Source organism: Acomys russatus, chromosome 30 (genome assembly GCF_903995435.1).
Source record: "Acomys russatus chromosome 30, mAcoRus1.1, whole genome shotgun sequence".
NCBI lineage: Eukaryota > Metazoa > Chordata > Mammalia > Rodentia > Muridae > Acomys > Acomys russatus.
This window is the reverse complement of record NC_067166.1, coordinates 23,485,321-23,497,828: the sequence shown is the minus strand read 5'-3', so window position 1 is coordinate 23,497,828 and position 12,508 is coordinate 23,485,321. Positions and strand designations below refer to the sequence as shown.

The following is a 12,508-nucleotide window of genomic DNA, read 5'->3' as shown; positions in this document are numbered from 1 at the left end:
AACCTTAAGTTAATTGAAAAATTTCGGTGGAGAGGTAGCCAGTCTAAGAAGTCCTCCAGGTAACACTAAACTTAGCCTCCTTGAGGCGTTAGGCTGTTCTTTTAGCACGCTAATAACAAATTGTTTACCTCTACAGCTGGGCAAGACTTGAAACTGCAAGTCTGTTCCTTACAGCTGCCTCAGTGGTCACTGTCACTGAAGAGGCAGCGGTGTGACAGTGGCCCTGCCCTTGGGAATGAAAGGCATCTCCCTGATTTATTTTTCCCATTTCTCAAGAAACCATAGAGCTACTTTGCAGCCTTTTCTCACCTCCTTACTGAAACCAGCTCCATTCCCAAGCGGTCCTCGGGCTGTGCTGTGCATCTCATTAAATAAATATGCCTGGGAAAGCAGCATGGTCTGGAGTGTCCTGAACTTGCCCTCGCCAGCTGCCTGCCAAGCTTTGTCACTGATCAGCAGCAGGTTGAGCAGGCTAATGCAGAAGGTAACAAGCCCCTGGGGAGCTGCCCTCCTTCCGGGTAGCTCTTCTCAGCCTGTGGAGGACTTGGGGAGAGAGGCCTGCTGCCATCTCCTTGTGGCCACAGCTTTTTTAAAGCCTGCCTGGTCAGTCACATTCCCCCTGCTTAGCGACACCGAGCCTGCTCAAGGAAATATTGACAGGGGGCAATCCTACTAGGTTCCACCAGTAACGCTAAGATAGAGCCTGAGACAGTTTAGAAATCGGTCCAGATGGCTGGATTCTCCCTCATATTTTATGACTAGTTTTTGACACATCTATCTCTTAAATGTATACTTTGGAACTCAAGCCTTTATTTTCAAGACCATTTTTTTTTTCATACCGAGGCTGCCTGCTCCAAATAAAAAGCATGTCCAGTCAAAGCATTAGCTTACCACCCAGCTAAATGTTAGCTTCTGAAGACATCATACAAAACATATGTATTCATTATTCTACAGATTGACATGTTTAGGTTATTAAATATTTGGAGGGCTGGGGGCTGGTGATCATGCTGAGTGGTCAATATATGCATTCATATATCTGGCCCACTTGGAAAACTGTGCTGGACCTCAGTGCTCTCCCACCCCCACCTCTACCGCTTCCCAGATCCCCACTTGCTCGAGGCCAAGGGAAAACATTATTAGAGGAAATGACATTTTGTAGAACTGTAAAGAAACTGATTACTGAGAAGGAAGATTCTGGTTGTGGATAATGGTACAAAAACAAAATTAGGTTGTTCATTTCTCTTTTTCTCTCCACAGGAAATAGCCCTCAAGACAGCCCAAGGAATTTCTCCCCCAGTGCCTCAGCCCATTTCTCATTTGCCCGGAGGTAAGGACTGTGTATGAGGGGGGCACTACAGTGGCTCCTAGGGAACCCATTTCTGCTCTGTCCCCACACGCTCCCCCCCCCCCCCCCTGCTCTTCCTGGGTTCTGGCTTGTGAGCTCCTTTTCCTTAGCACACAAAGCCTTCTCCAACCAAAGGACCTTGTTAGATAGAACACACCTGCTATAAAGGTTTTCAGGATGACTTCTGCCTTGTTTTAGAGTTGGAGGGTACCTCTTGGTACTTTGCTAAAAGTGAGCCCCAGTGAATCCAGGGAGGAACTTCTCTCTGTTTTCTCCCATCTGTAGAACATGCACAATTCAGCCTGAACAGATTTCTACTGATTTTTATTTTGAGGTTTTGTTACACAGGCTCTATTTATTTATGTCCTGGTACAAGCGGTTGTTGTTATCATATGTTGTGCTTTTTGTAAAAAATGGGACTCTGGATTACAAGGTATGAACTTGGGAGCATTAAGCAGCAGTTGAATGACAAGTTTGAGATAAAGCATCTCTGGACTGTTGAGATTTTTTTTCTTTTTTTCTTTCTTTATTTTTTGGGGTTTTTGTTTGTTTGTTTGTTTGTTTGTTTTCTTTTGTTTTTCCAAACAGAGTTTCTTTATGTAGCCCTGGCTGTCCTGACTGTCCTGAAACTCACTCTGTAGACCAGGCTGGCCTTGACCTAAGAGATCCACCTGCCTCTGCCTCCAAATGCTGGCATTAAAGGTGTGCACCACCATACGTGGAACTCTTTTTCTATTAATATTGTACTTAGAACTAGGCAGCAAATGCTTAAGAGCTATGCCTCTGCTCATGGGGAACTGAGCTAAGAGGAAGTGTGCTTACTTAGTACCTAGCACCCAAGAGGAAGTGTGCTTACTTAGTACCCAGCACCCAAGCTTTCCCAGCCTGGTCCTTCCTGCTGTGGCCTCAGCCATTTCTTCTGGATTCTGAATCAGTATGCTTTTCTCAGGCATCCTGTCTCCACTTCTCCTTCACCCTTCATACATATAAGCCTTGCCTCCTCTAACCCATGAAAGACAGAATGCAAAGTGCCCCTTAAGGTCTCTAAATATTCAGAATAAACTTAGTTTATGGTCTGGATATCCCATCTACTTAGAAGAATTTCTCAGAGACTTAATTACTCCCTAAAGTGAATTCAAATAGCATTTACTAAAGCATACAGGTATGGTTAAAAAAATAAATAAAATAAAACCCATTTGTTCTTCTAGGCAGTACTTGCAGTGCGCACACTTGTCAGCATGTGATTAATGTACTTTACATTCTGAGATCCTAGGACGAGGATTTTCAGAATTCTGTTTTATAATTAAGATTCCAGTAGCATTTTCAGAACGTTGTATGATTGAGATTCTACCGTGAGGCCCAACCCAAGAACAAATGTTTGTTCTTTCATCACCATTGTCATGTGCTCAAGCCCTTCAGGAACCCCACTGTGGGGAGGGCACAAGAATGATTGAGCTTGCTGAGACTCACACCTGCATCTTCTCGAAGACCCAACAATCTTATTTTAAATTAAGATTTTCTTTTAACTATTATGCTACAAAAGAAATGTAGAAGCTAACTGGCCCTAGAAAGTCCCTCTGCCCCTGTGACTGTTAATTTATGATGGTTCACTGTTCCGAGTGGGGAGGAAGGCTATGAAAGTCAATAAACAAGTGCCCTCTGTAGTCTAACACGGAGGGGGGGTGCATTCAATTACACCAAGTAATAAGTAAGTGCACATCTCATTGCAGCGTGTATTAAAACATGACAGAAGCCACAGTCTCTTAATCCTGCCAGGTTTATAAAAATGAAGAGCATTAATAATTAAGCAGGAGACCAAAGGACACATGAATCTGGCTTCTGCGCTGTGGGGAAAAAAAAAAAGCACAACCCCTAAGTATGTTAATTTTTGACAAATAAACCATAAACCGTGACAGGGGATTATCACTGGAGACTTCCAGTTCATGTTGCATGAACAACCAGCTGGGACTCCTTCCACACTCTTCAAAAAACATTAATTTTGATTAGAACATGAGCGATCGTTGTGTTAAACTTTTATTCGGGTAAATGGAACCTTGTGTTCATTACGAGACTTCAGATCGGCACTTTCTGCCTAACACCTGCCAACCCCTTCCATTTTAGAGATGGTTTTTCACTCAGGAAACATTGAGCATTAGCCTGGGGTTTCCACTGCCTCCTGTTGGCTCTCTGTTACTCACTGAGCCTTTAAGAAGTAATGCCAGTTTGAGATTCTTACATTTCACTATTTTACAATTTAGCCCAAGTGAGGGAATGTGCCTCTGTGTTTGAAATCATTTTGGGGTGAAGACACAGAGATTAGACTTATTAATCCTTTCTGACCTTACTGGTTCAACATTCTCCCTCTTATACCCCTAGCAACATAATAGTCCAGTTATAGACTTTATAGTACCATGACACAGCATATTTTCAAATACAGATCCAACAGTTAAACCTCCCAAGGTAGTTTTTAATGTACCGAGTTTACGAAAAGGAAAAAAATTAACCACCACAATATTTCATTTTATTTGAGACAAGAAAGCATTTCACATTGTAAGTTGTAGCACGCATAAAACCTCCTCTGAAAACCCAAGATCCAAAATATTCCAAAATCTGAAACCCTTAAATTTAAATTTTGTGTCTGTTTCTCTCTCTCTCTTTGTGTGTGTGTGTGTGTGTGTGTGTGTGTGTGTGTGTGTGTGTGTGTACATATGCGTGTAGGTGTTCCCTCATGATATGCCACAGGAGATCACACTTAGGTGTTCAGATTTGCATGGCAAGCACTTTTATTTACTGAACCATCTCATTGGTCTCCGGATCTGAAACTTACTGAGAACTATTAAAGTGTTCTGCAACAATGGAATGCTTAAAAAGGTCTCAGATTGAGGATTAAGGATGTTCACCAAGCTTGGGGATATGTTTTTTTTAAAAAAAAAAAACAAATCAAAAATTCTAAGCCTAAACTGTTTCTTGTGCAAAGACCCTTGGATGAAGGGTGCTCAGTGTGTACAGTCCACAGATTGCTTCATGTTTCTGTCCGATGGTAAGACAAGAGGTGATAATGTCATTCCTGTGCCAGAAGCTGGGGCACTGACACATTATGAATTGTGTTTGCTTTCATTGGCGATCTAGTGCCTTTTAGTGCCATCAGCATCTTCTAGCTGCCTAGTTGTTATTTGCCTGGATAAACCTCAGAACACATTTTCCATAAGCAAATTACTCGGAAATGTTTACCTTCTGACTTTAAGCTTTAGACCCTTGAATCCCAGTGAATAAGGTAACCTCTGTTAGTCTTACAATTCTTTATGAAGTAAGATTTTAGTTGGTGGTTGGTACAGTTTATTTGACCCAACAGGATGCAGTATATTCCCGTAGGTGACTATAATTACTAAACACATTAGCCTGCTTTCTCTTCATGCCTTTAGAATCCTCAGGCCGGGATCAGAGCAGTTCACTCTTCCCTTATTGTGTCCTACATGAATCTAAATGTTTTGTGAGGTGACCTGCCACCATCCCTCCCTGACCCCCACCTGGCTCTCCCCCAGCTCCCAATCTCTTTGTGTCCTATGTTCTCATCAGATGTTTCCCTCTTCTTTCACTTGATGTAACATTGGGATTTCCATCCACAAAGAAAAGATTCTTCTCAAAAGATCCTTGCTGCTTTGGGAAGAAGAGGATGTTGTCTTTGGATGTTGCTTTACTGGTAGACGAGGAACAGAAAAGACAGCATTGTTAGTCGGATCCAAGTTGTGCCTGTGTGATGGCTTCCTTTAAAAAGGAGCACTTTCTCCACTGAGTACTGCATATGGCATATGTAGTAACTTCTGATGTGCGGTTGTCATGGCAATGAAAATGCAATGGTCCTTTTGCTCCATTTGAGTAAACAGACACGGGCAACTTAGGGAACTTTATGAGACATGAATTATTTCTGGTCGATGGCTGTACCAAGAACTGAGCACATTTTTGTTTAAACATGTTTTCCAGTTGTGTGTTTTCTGGACTAAGCAAATGTAATTTATGCTTCAGAGCTAATAAAAGCATGTCTCCTCTTGGAACTACTCACCCATCTGAAATATGTCCGTGGTCACCTGAGGGAAAGGAGAGTTAATGAATCACAAGACAAAACCACAGTGGGGGAAATTGTGTCCCTCACTCTTTCCAGAATCTAGTTTCTGATAATTGCTATGGAATGGGCTGAATAATTCTTTTAAAAATCATATCCCTTTCATTCTAAATTAAAAGGGGTTAAGCTATAAAATTCAGGTATTGATTTCAAATATTTTAATAGGAATCTGCCTGTGTTCATTTAACTGGTGGTTGTATCTTTTATGTGCATGCTGTAGTTATTTTCCTCAGAAACTTCAATGTTTTTACTTATATGAAAAGTTCTTAAACAAATACATGATTTAGTCACCCCAATTACTTTTCTCTGTTACATTTATAAACATCTTATTTTGTTTCTTCTTCTTCTTCTTTTTTTTAAATACTTGATTGAATTGTATTCCAATCACGGCCACAGAAATGACAGGTAAATCTCACTGAAATCTTAGCATTGTAGTCACTCTGTGATGTGTCCACTTGACCTCCATCTTGTTTCTGTGGTCCATTTGCGTTTATTGGAGGCAGCATCCACCGGAGCCTTGAGCACCTCCCTTTGACTGTCAGGCTACAGTGGCTGTTTTCGATATCAGCATATAATTGTGGCTTCCCAAGCTCAAGGCTGATGCTATAGAGTTCCCTGACTTCCACTTCCTGTGATTGTGTCCATGTCAGACTTTGTGCGTTGTTGTCTCTCACTTGGTAAATTAAGAGTCCTGACACTCAGAACGTCTCTCCACACGATCCGATTTCGAAGAATGCAGTGTTGCTCCTTCATGACATCTTTGACCTGTTTTGCCCTTTGGAAAATTTGCGTGTATTTGTTTTCCTGATGGTTTATGACATAGTATGACCTTATATGAAATCCTGAGTAATAGCAGGCCCTGAAAATTTGCTCTGTGGCAGCCCCTTGCCCTGCCAGCAACACTGCCACTAATAACTACTGCATCTGGTCCCTTTAACCCCCTGTGGTGACACTGACTTACCCAACAGTCCAACTCAGAAAGCAGCCATCTAGTCACCATTGGAGGACGAAAGTCATTCTCTTTAACGAACCTGACAGCCCTGGCTCTAAGATGGGAGCAGGCGACTGTGCTCCTAGTACTAGTTCCTATTATGAGTAGAGAAAAGTTCCTCCAGCCCTTAGGGTGACTATGCCGAACAGGCGCCATTGCCGGGAGACTCTATAGGTGACCTTTGCTCCAACACTTTATGAAGCCAGGTCAAGCAATAACTTTCCAAAGCCCGAGCCTCAAGCTAACTGACTGTAAAATTGCTTGCCACTTGAGAGTGTGACGTAACCAGGAGCCCAGTGCTCCCTCCACCCCTGCTTACAATAAGGAGAAGTCTTCCCTTTAGAAACATGGAGAGGCTGTTGAAGGCCTCGTGCCTGCCCCAGGGTCTTGCGCCCTGGTGGAGTCCATGCTCATGTGGGGATCACTGGCCAGTTGTCAGCCTCCACACAGAACGCGCTCCCTCTCCTCTCTCTGCTCACATCGCTTGGAATCTGCTGAGTCTAGCCATGGTGATTACCCCCGTATTCATTTTGTCAAAGTGTATTAGTGAGAGATCAATACTATGGATCAACCCATTCACTTTCTACTTGTTTGGGTGGATTGATCGTGTTTAGATAAAAGGCAAACCTGCTGTATAATGTTTGTTTACCCTAACCCTGGCCAAGCATTCCCACATCCTCCTAGGCTATGTTTATGTCATTTGTTTGATTAAAGATACCCTAGTTCCCTGGGGGCTTCTCTGGGGTTCCCTGGTATCAGCACTCCACAGTTGGCCTAACTGAGCTCCCTTTGTCCCCGCAGGACGGATGGGCGGCGATGGTCTCTGGCTTCTCTCCCCTCCTCAGGCTATGGGACAAATACACCAAGCTCCACCGTCTCTGTAAGTACCTGATTTCTCTTTTCCATCTCAAAACCACAGAACTAATCTCTAGTCTGTGTTTTTCTCTAGGTGTTTCCGAGTGAGATGAAAAAGATGAATTCCTCATGTCTGTCTGTCTGTCTGTCTCTCTCTCTCTCTCTCTCTCTCTCTCTCTCTCTCTCTCTCTCTCTCTCTCTATATATATATATATATATATATATATATATATATATATATATGAGATATGTGTCAAATGATGGCCTACCAAATGTAAAAAGGTTACAACTGTTACTGCAAGCCAGCAGACTACAGGGTGTAAATGTCTAAGGCCCAGGATGACAAGTTTGGAAGAGAATGAGAGCCTTCATTTTAATACCGTTTGGTGTAGTTTGGGGGACACAACACAATCTGGTTTTATTGCTTTCATTCCATGCCAGTTGTATTCTTGCTAAAGCTGCCAATAAACTCTGATGGACTCAGTCTTTTGTCATGTGCCGCTGAGAGCGAGGCTTGTTTTTGTTTTCCTTCAAAGGGTGCCTCCACACATGCACACATACACAAAGCCATAAATTTGTCTGGGCCCTAACAACTTAAAAACAAAAAACAAGTAAAAAGACCTTAGTAAGTCTGTGGAAATGGATAGAGAAAAAGGAGAGTCTTGCCCCAGATGATAACGCTGCAACCCCAGGCCTAGCAATTACTGGCTACTGTTCAGTAGATTAGATACAAGCATCCCTGGCTTAAGTTAAAAGAGACTCTGTGACCACCGGGCTTTGGGAACCAGGTGGTCAGTTAGAGAGGCCCAGGAGGTCACACAGTATTCAATGAATGCCTAATGAGGTGGTCTGGAAGCCCTGTATCCCCAAGTCCAAACTGTGGACCTGAGACAACCGAGCCTTTCCTGGTTCAGTGGTCCCTTCACTTTGTCAAAATCCACAGTTGATTGTTTAGGACTGCTCATCCATAGAACTGTGCTAAGCATGCAGCCACTGATTACTGTTCAAGCTGATAAGAAACTAAAGCTTGTAAGAGGAACTAACTGGGGTCCCTCCGCCTTACGTTTGTGTTTCCAGAAGCTTGGGGGTAATGTGGGTTTTCTGGGGGCACCTCTAACACCACACTGTTAGCATCTGCTGGGCTCAGTTTACATCTCCTTAGGGTAGTGCATTGGGAAGAAGCCATTTATTTTCCCGTCTCTCTTCCCATGTGTTGTGCTATGTGAGTTTACTGTCCATTTGGATCATTTTTGAGCACAGCCTTAACAGCCCTGAATAGGTTCTCTGGCACACCAGCTTCACATCAGTGAAGTCCTGGATGTCATCAGTGGATGAAATTGTTGCTAAGTAGCAGGGAGGTTTGACTTGATTATTATGGTAGTAGCCATCTCGGCTTATTTCAGATGTGAAAATGTGGGGCCATACTGCAAAAATGAATGATAAAGCATTTTCGGTGCTGTCCCTCCCTAGACCTTGGGTGCCTTTAATTAGAACCAAGCCACAAGTAAACAGTACTGGTCCTTTGCTCTGTGCCTTCCTTACCCACACTCTCATTTAGTCCTCCCCAGACTAAAAGCTAAAATCCATAGGTTTTGGCTACAGATCCCTTTATTTACAACAGTGTCACCTTCATTCAATGTTAATGACAGTTCAAGTGACAGATCTCCCTCTCTCTCTATGAAAAGTAGGAGAGGACAAGACGCGCCTTCTTTTTCTAATACTCACAGGTCATTTTCTGAAAGTGGATGCATAAAGGGTGAATACACTGAATCAGATCATTGGGTCTAAATAATTTTTAAGTGTTGTGTTTATAAGTGCTATAACATAAGCTGTGGTCTAGCTCCCCAAAGCCTGTGGGCTCACCATGTGCTGCTGATGTATTCTGTGACATTGCTGCTGTTTTTTTCCCCCCTCATTTTACAAATGAGAAACCTAAAGCCCAGAAAATTCTTTGAGGGGCTGTTTAGCCATCCCTTTATTTTATCCATACAAATACAGCAAGTGGTCTAGACCCTAATGCCTGGCTCTTGTTAGACTTTGTAGGTCATTTGCCTGAAGGCTAATGTCTCTAAAGTTCATGTGTCTAAAACAGGAAACCCCAAGACCATTTTTAGACAGACAGACAGACAGACAGACAGACAGACACACACACACACACACACACACACACACACACACCATTGTTAATAGCTTTTCTCTTACACATTTGTGTATTGATGGAGAGAGAGGGAAGCTATAGGCCCCAAATTCTCATTTCTTCCCTTCAAAATGAAGTTTTAGTTTCCATAATTTGTACTTTTGCCAAAAGCAAGGGCTCTGGGGTCTGGACTATGCTTATTGTTGCGTAGGTCAGCTGCTTCTTTCTTCACTCTTTCATAGAACGGACAAGAGGAAGTGACAAAGCTCCTGTTTAGGTTTCTGTCCTTGTCCTTCAAATACCAGGCACAGTTATATCAGTTTCTGCTTTCCTATTCCTAATCTGAATGGCTCTTAGAATTCTCATTAACTAATAGACATTTAGGCAATCAAAACTGTACCTTTTTTTTTTTAAGAAAAAAAATATAGGTTATATACAGGAAAACTGAGAAGTATTTCAAATCGCAATTTAAAAGTTCACAGACAATTGTGTTGTTAGCTGAACTCCAGACCCATTGGTGCTGAAATGTAAATTTTTACAGACACGTCAATATTACCAAGTGTTAAAGATGTTATTTCCCAAAACTGGAAAAAAAATTTTGTCATATAGAGTTAGTCTGTTCTCCCAGAGAACATTTAGCATTGTCAGTTCTTTAAGTGTAAAATTTTGCAATGAAAATAAATTTGTGGGACTTCTGCAAGATAGTATCCACATCATAATTTTTAATGTTGAAATAAGCAATGTGGACTTGCAGTCGCAGGGAGATATCCCTCCATATATTTTTCACCAGATAAATTATTTTTCCGCTAAGGGAAAGAATGGAAATAAGAGTATAAGTGCCCATAAATATGAGGTATGTCTGTTAAACCATATTATTTTTAATAATAACAAGTAGGAATTTATACATGCATGTGAGGACTATCCTTTGCAAAGTGGTTGTCTTGAGAGACAAGATGTTTACTTGAGTGTCTCTGGAGTCTAATTGCTTAGAGGAGCAGCAGCAGCAGCTTTTGGCGTAAAATCTTCATTCTTTGGGAGTGGGCTTGATTTATGGTGTCGTCATAAAGCCATATGCAAACTAGTTGGGTAATGAGACTCTAACCCCACACTTGGAGAAATAAGAAACAGCAAAACTCAGTTATATTGGAAAACGCCTACATTGAGTCTTGAAATTCTTCTGAGAGTGCTGATCCAAGGAGGCGTTGCTCACCAGAGGTAGCTGCTCTGTTAGCACATTTGTAGTTCCAGCTGTTTCAGAGGCTGAGGCAGGATGGTCACTGGGAAGCCAGCCTAGACAGGCACAGCAAAAGACATGAGCTGTTGGGGGTGGTACTTGCTCCCAATGACCCCGCTAGTATCCTTGGCAACTATGAGATGCTCATTTCAGATGAAACTATACTTAAACTCCCCTGTTAGCCAACATGCCACTGGCTGCTTTTACTCTTTGTTCCCAGGTGCCCTCTGCTCATCCTAGGGTAGTCTGTGATTTGTTCATTTCCATTCACAACTTACTTGATTTCCTTCTAAGTTGAGGCTCTCCCTGGAGATGCTTCCAGCCTCCCTGTTCCTCTGGTATCAAAAAGGCAGCACTCAGTGCAACAGTTGCACTACTCGGTCCATAACTATCCCAAATCTTAAATATAGGTGTATTGTGCTGATGTCCTTTTCCAGTAACACATACCCTATAATCACAAAAATTACCTTAGATTCAGTTGAGGTCAACAGTTGTTACGTGGCTGCACTCATTTTGGAAACTAGAGTTTATTATGTGTTATAAGTGAAACGTTAAATATACCACTAGAGCCATTTCCACCTCCAAGGATCCTTTTGGTATTAGTCCCATGCAAGCACCAGCCTTAATGGTTCACGAGAAAGCCTGAGCCTGCTGCATTTGGAAGCTAACTTCCACTTTCTGATCAACAGTATGATCACTGCACTGTACACAGTAGCCCATCAGCCACGGAACCTGCAAGTCATAATCTGAGATATTAATATTTCTGTAGCACCTTGGATCAACACTAAGTGGGTTGGTTATTTTATATAGCTCCCTATCAGATCAGTTGATACTTTGCTACCCAAAGTGATTGCTGTAAACTTATATGCATAAGTGGGTTTGCAGACAGAAAGGTGGACACAGATTTACTTGTGATGGTACGGGTAATGTCGGGGTGTGTGTGTGTGTGTGTGTGTGTGTGTGTGTGTGTGTGTGTGTGTGTGTGTGTGTAGTGTGGGCTTTCTACCACTGAGCTGCATCCTCAACCCTCTGTGTAAATCTCTCCCATTTTCCCATTTGTTAATTTCTTTATCTTGGTGGTTACTGCCTCTGGTTCTTACCTACTTTTTTTTTTTTTTTTAATGATTCTTTTCCAGACTTTCTGACTTGATTTAGTTCATGTGTTTTATTTCCCTTCTTCATAGTGGAAGTATTTTTAAAGTGCCTATTTACCCTGAATATAGCTTTGGTTTAATCTCATAATTCTTTCTTGTGTTCTCATTTTTATGGTTTATAAAATAATCTCATTACATTATAAAAAAAAATCTCTGTCTATCTCACTATGTACTTAGCAAGGCATTTTGTAATTTCAAGGTGTAGGGATATTTTCAGCTCTGGTCATTAATTTCCAGTGCTACTACACTGTGGTGTTTTACTATTTACAAAGAGTATTCTCTTGTAAGGACAGTTTGTTGTTGTTTGTTTGTTTTTGTTTTATGAAAAACTCTGCTTGAACTGACATTTTCAGATGACTAGTATCTTTCAAAAAATGGGCTTAGTCTAGCCGTGTTTCCATGTATTCAAAAATTCTCAATCTCCTGAGCTTTTCACCCCCTGAAAGCCAGAGCCAATGCTTCCTTCATTGCACAGTTCCCAACGTCAGCTTATTTAGAAGTCACCCATTTTTAGCTGTTCACCTTCTCCATCACATTCCAGATGTTGAGTGATGTATTTTAAGAAGCAAATCTAGGACCACTGAAACTGTTCAGTGAGAAGGGACATTCTTGCCTTGTCCCCACCTGTCCCCAAAAGAAAGAAAGGAAAGAGTTACTTCAGATCCAAATAAG

The 12,508-nt window shown here is 41.9% G+C and overlaps 1 protein-coding gene across 4 annotated transcripts in view; it reads left to right on the top strand.

Moving 5' to 3' along the window:
• Mast4 (microtubule associated serine/threonine kinase family member 4) overlaps window positions 1–12,508 on the top strand; it is a 612,814-nt gene that overhangs the window by 534,002 nt on the left and 66,304 nt on the right. For all 4 annotated transcript variants that reach the window (XM_051172307.1, XM_051172306.1, XM_051172308.1 and 1 more), the window contains 2 exons: window positions 1,258–1,327; window positions 7,258–7,336. In XM_051172307.1, coding sequence (XP_051028264.1) covers window positions 1,258–1,327; window positions 7,258–7,336 — 149 coding nt within the window. The remainder of the gene's footprint in view (window positions 1–1,257; window positions 1,328–7,257; window positions 7,337–12,508) is intronic.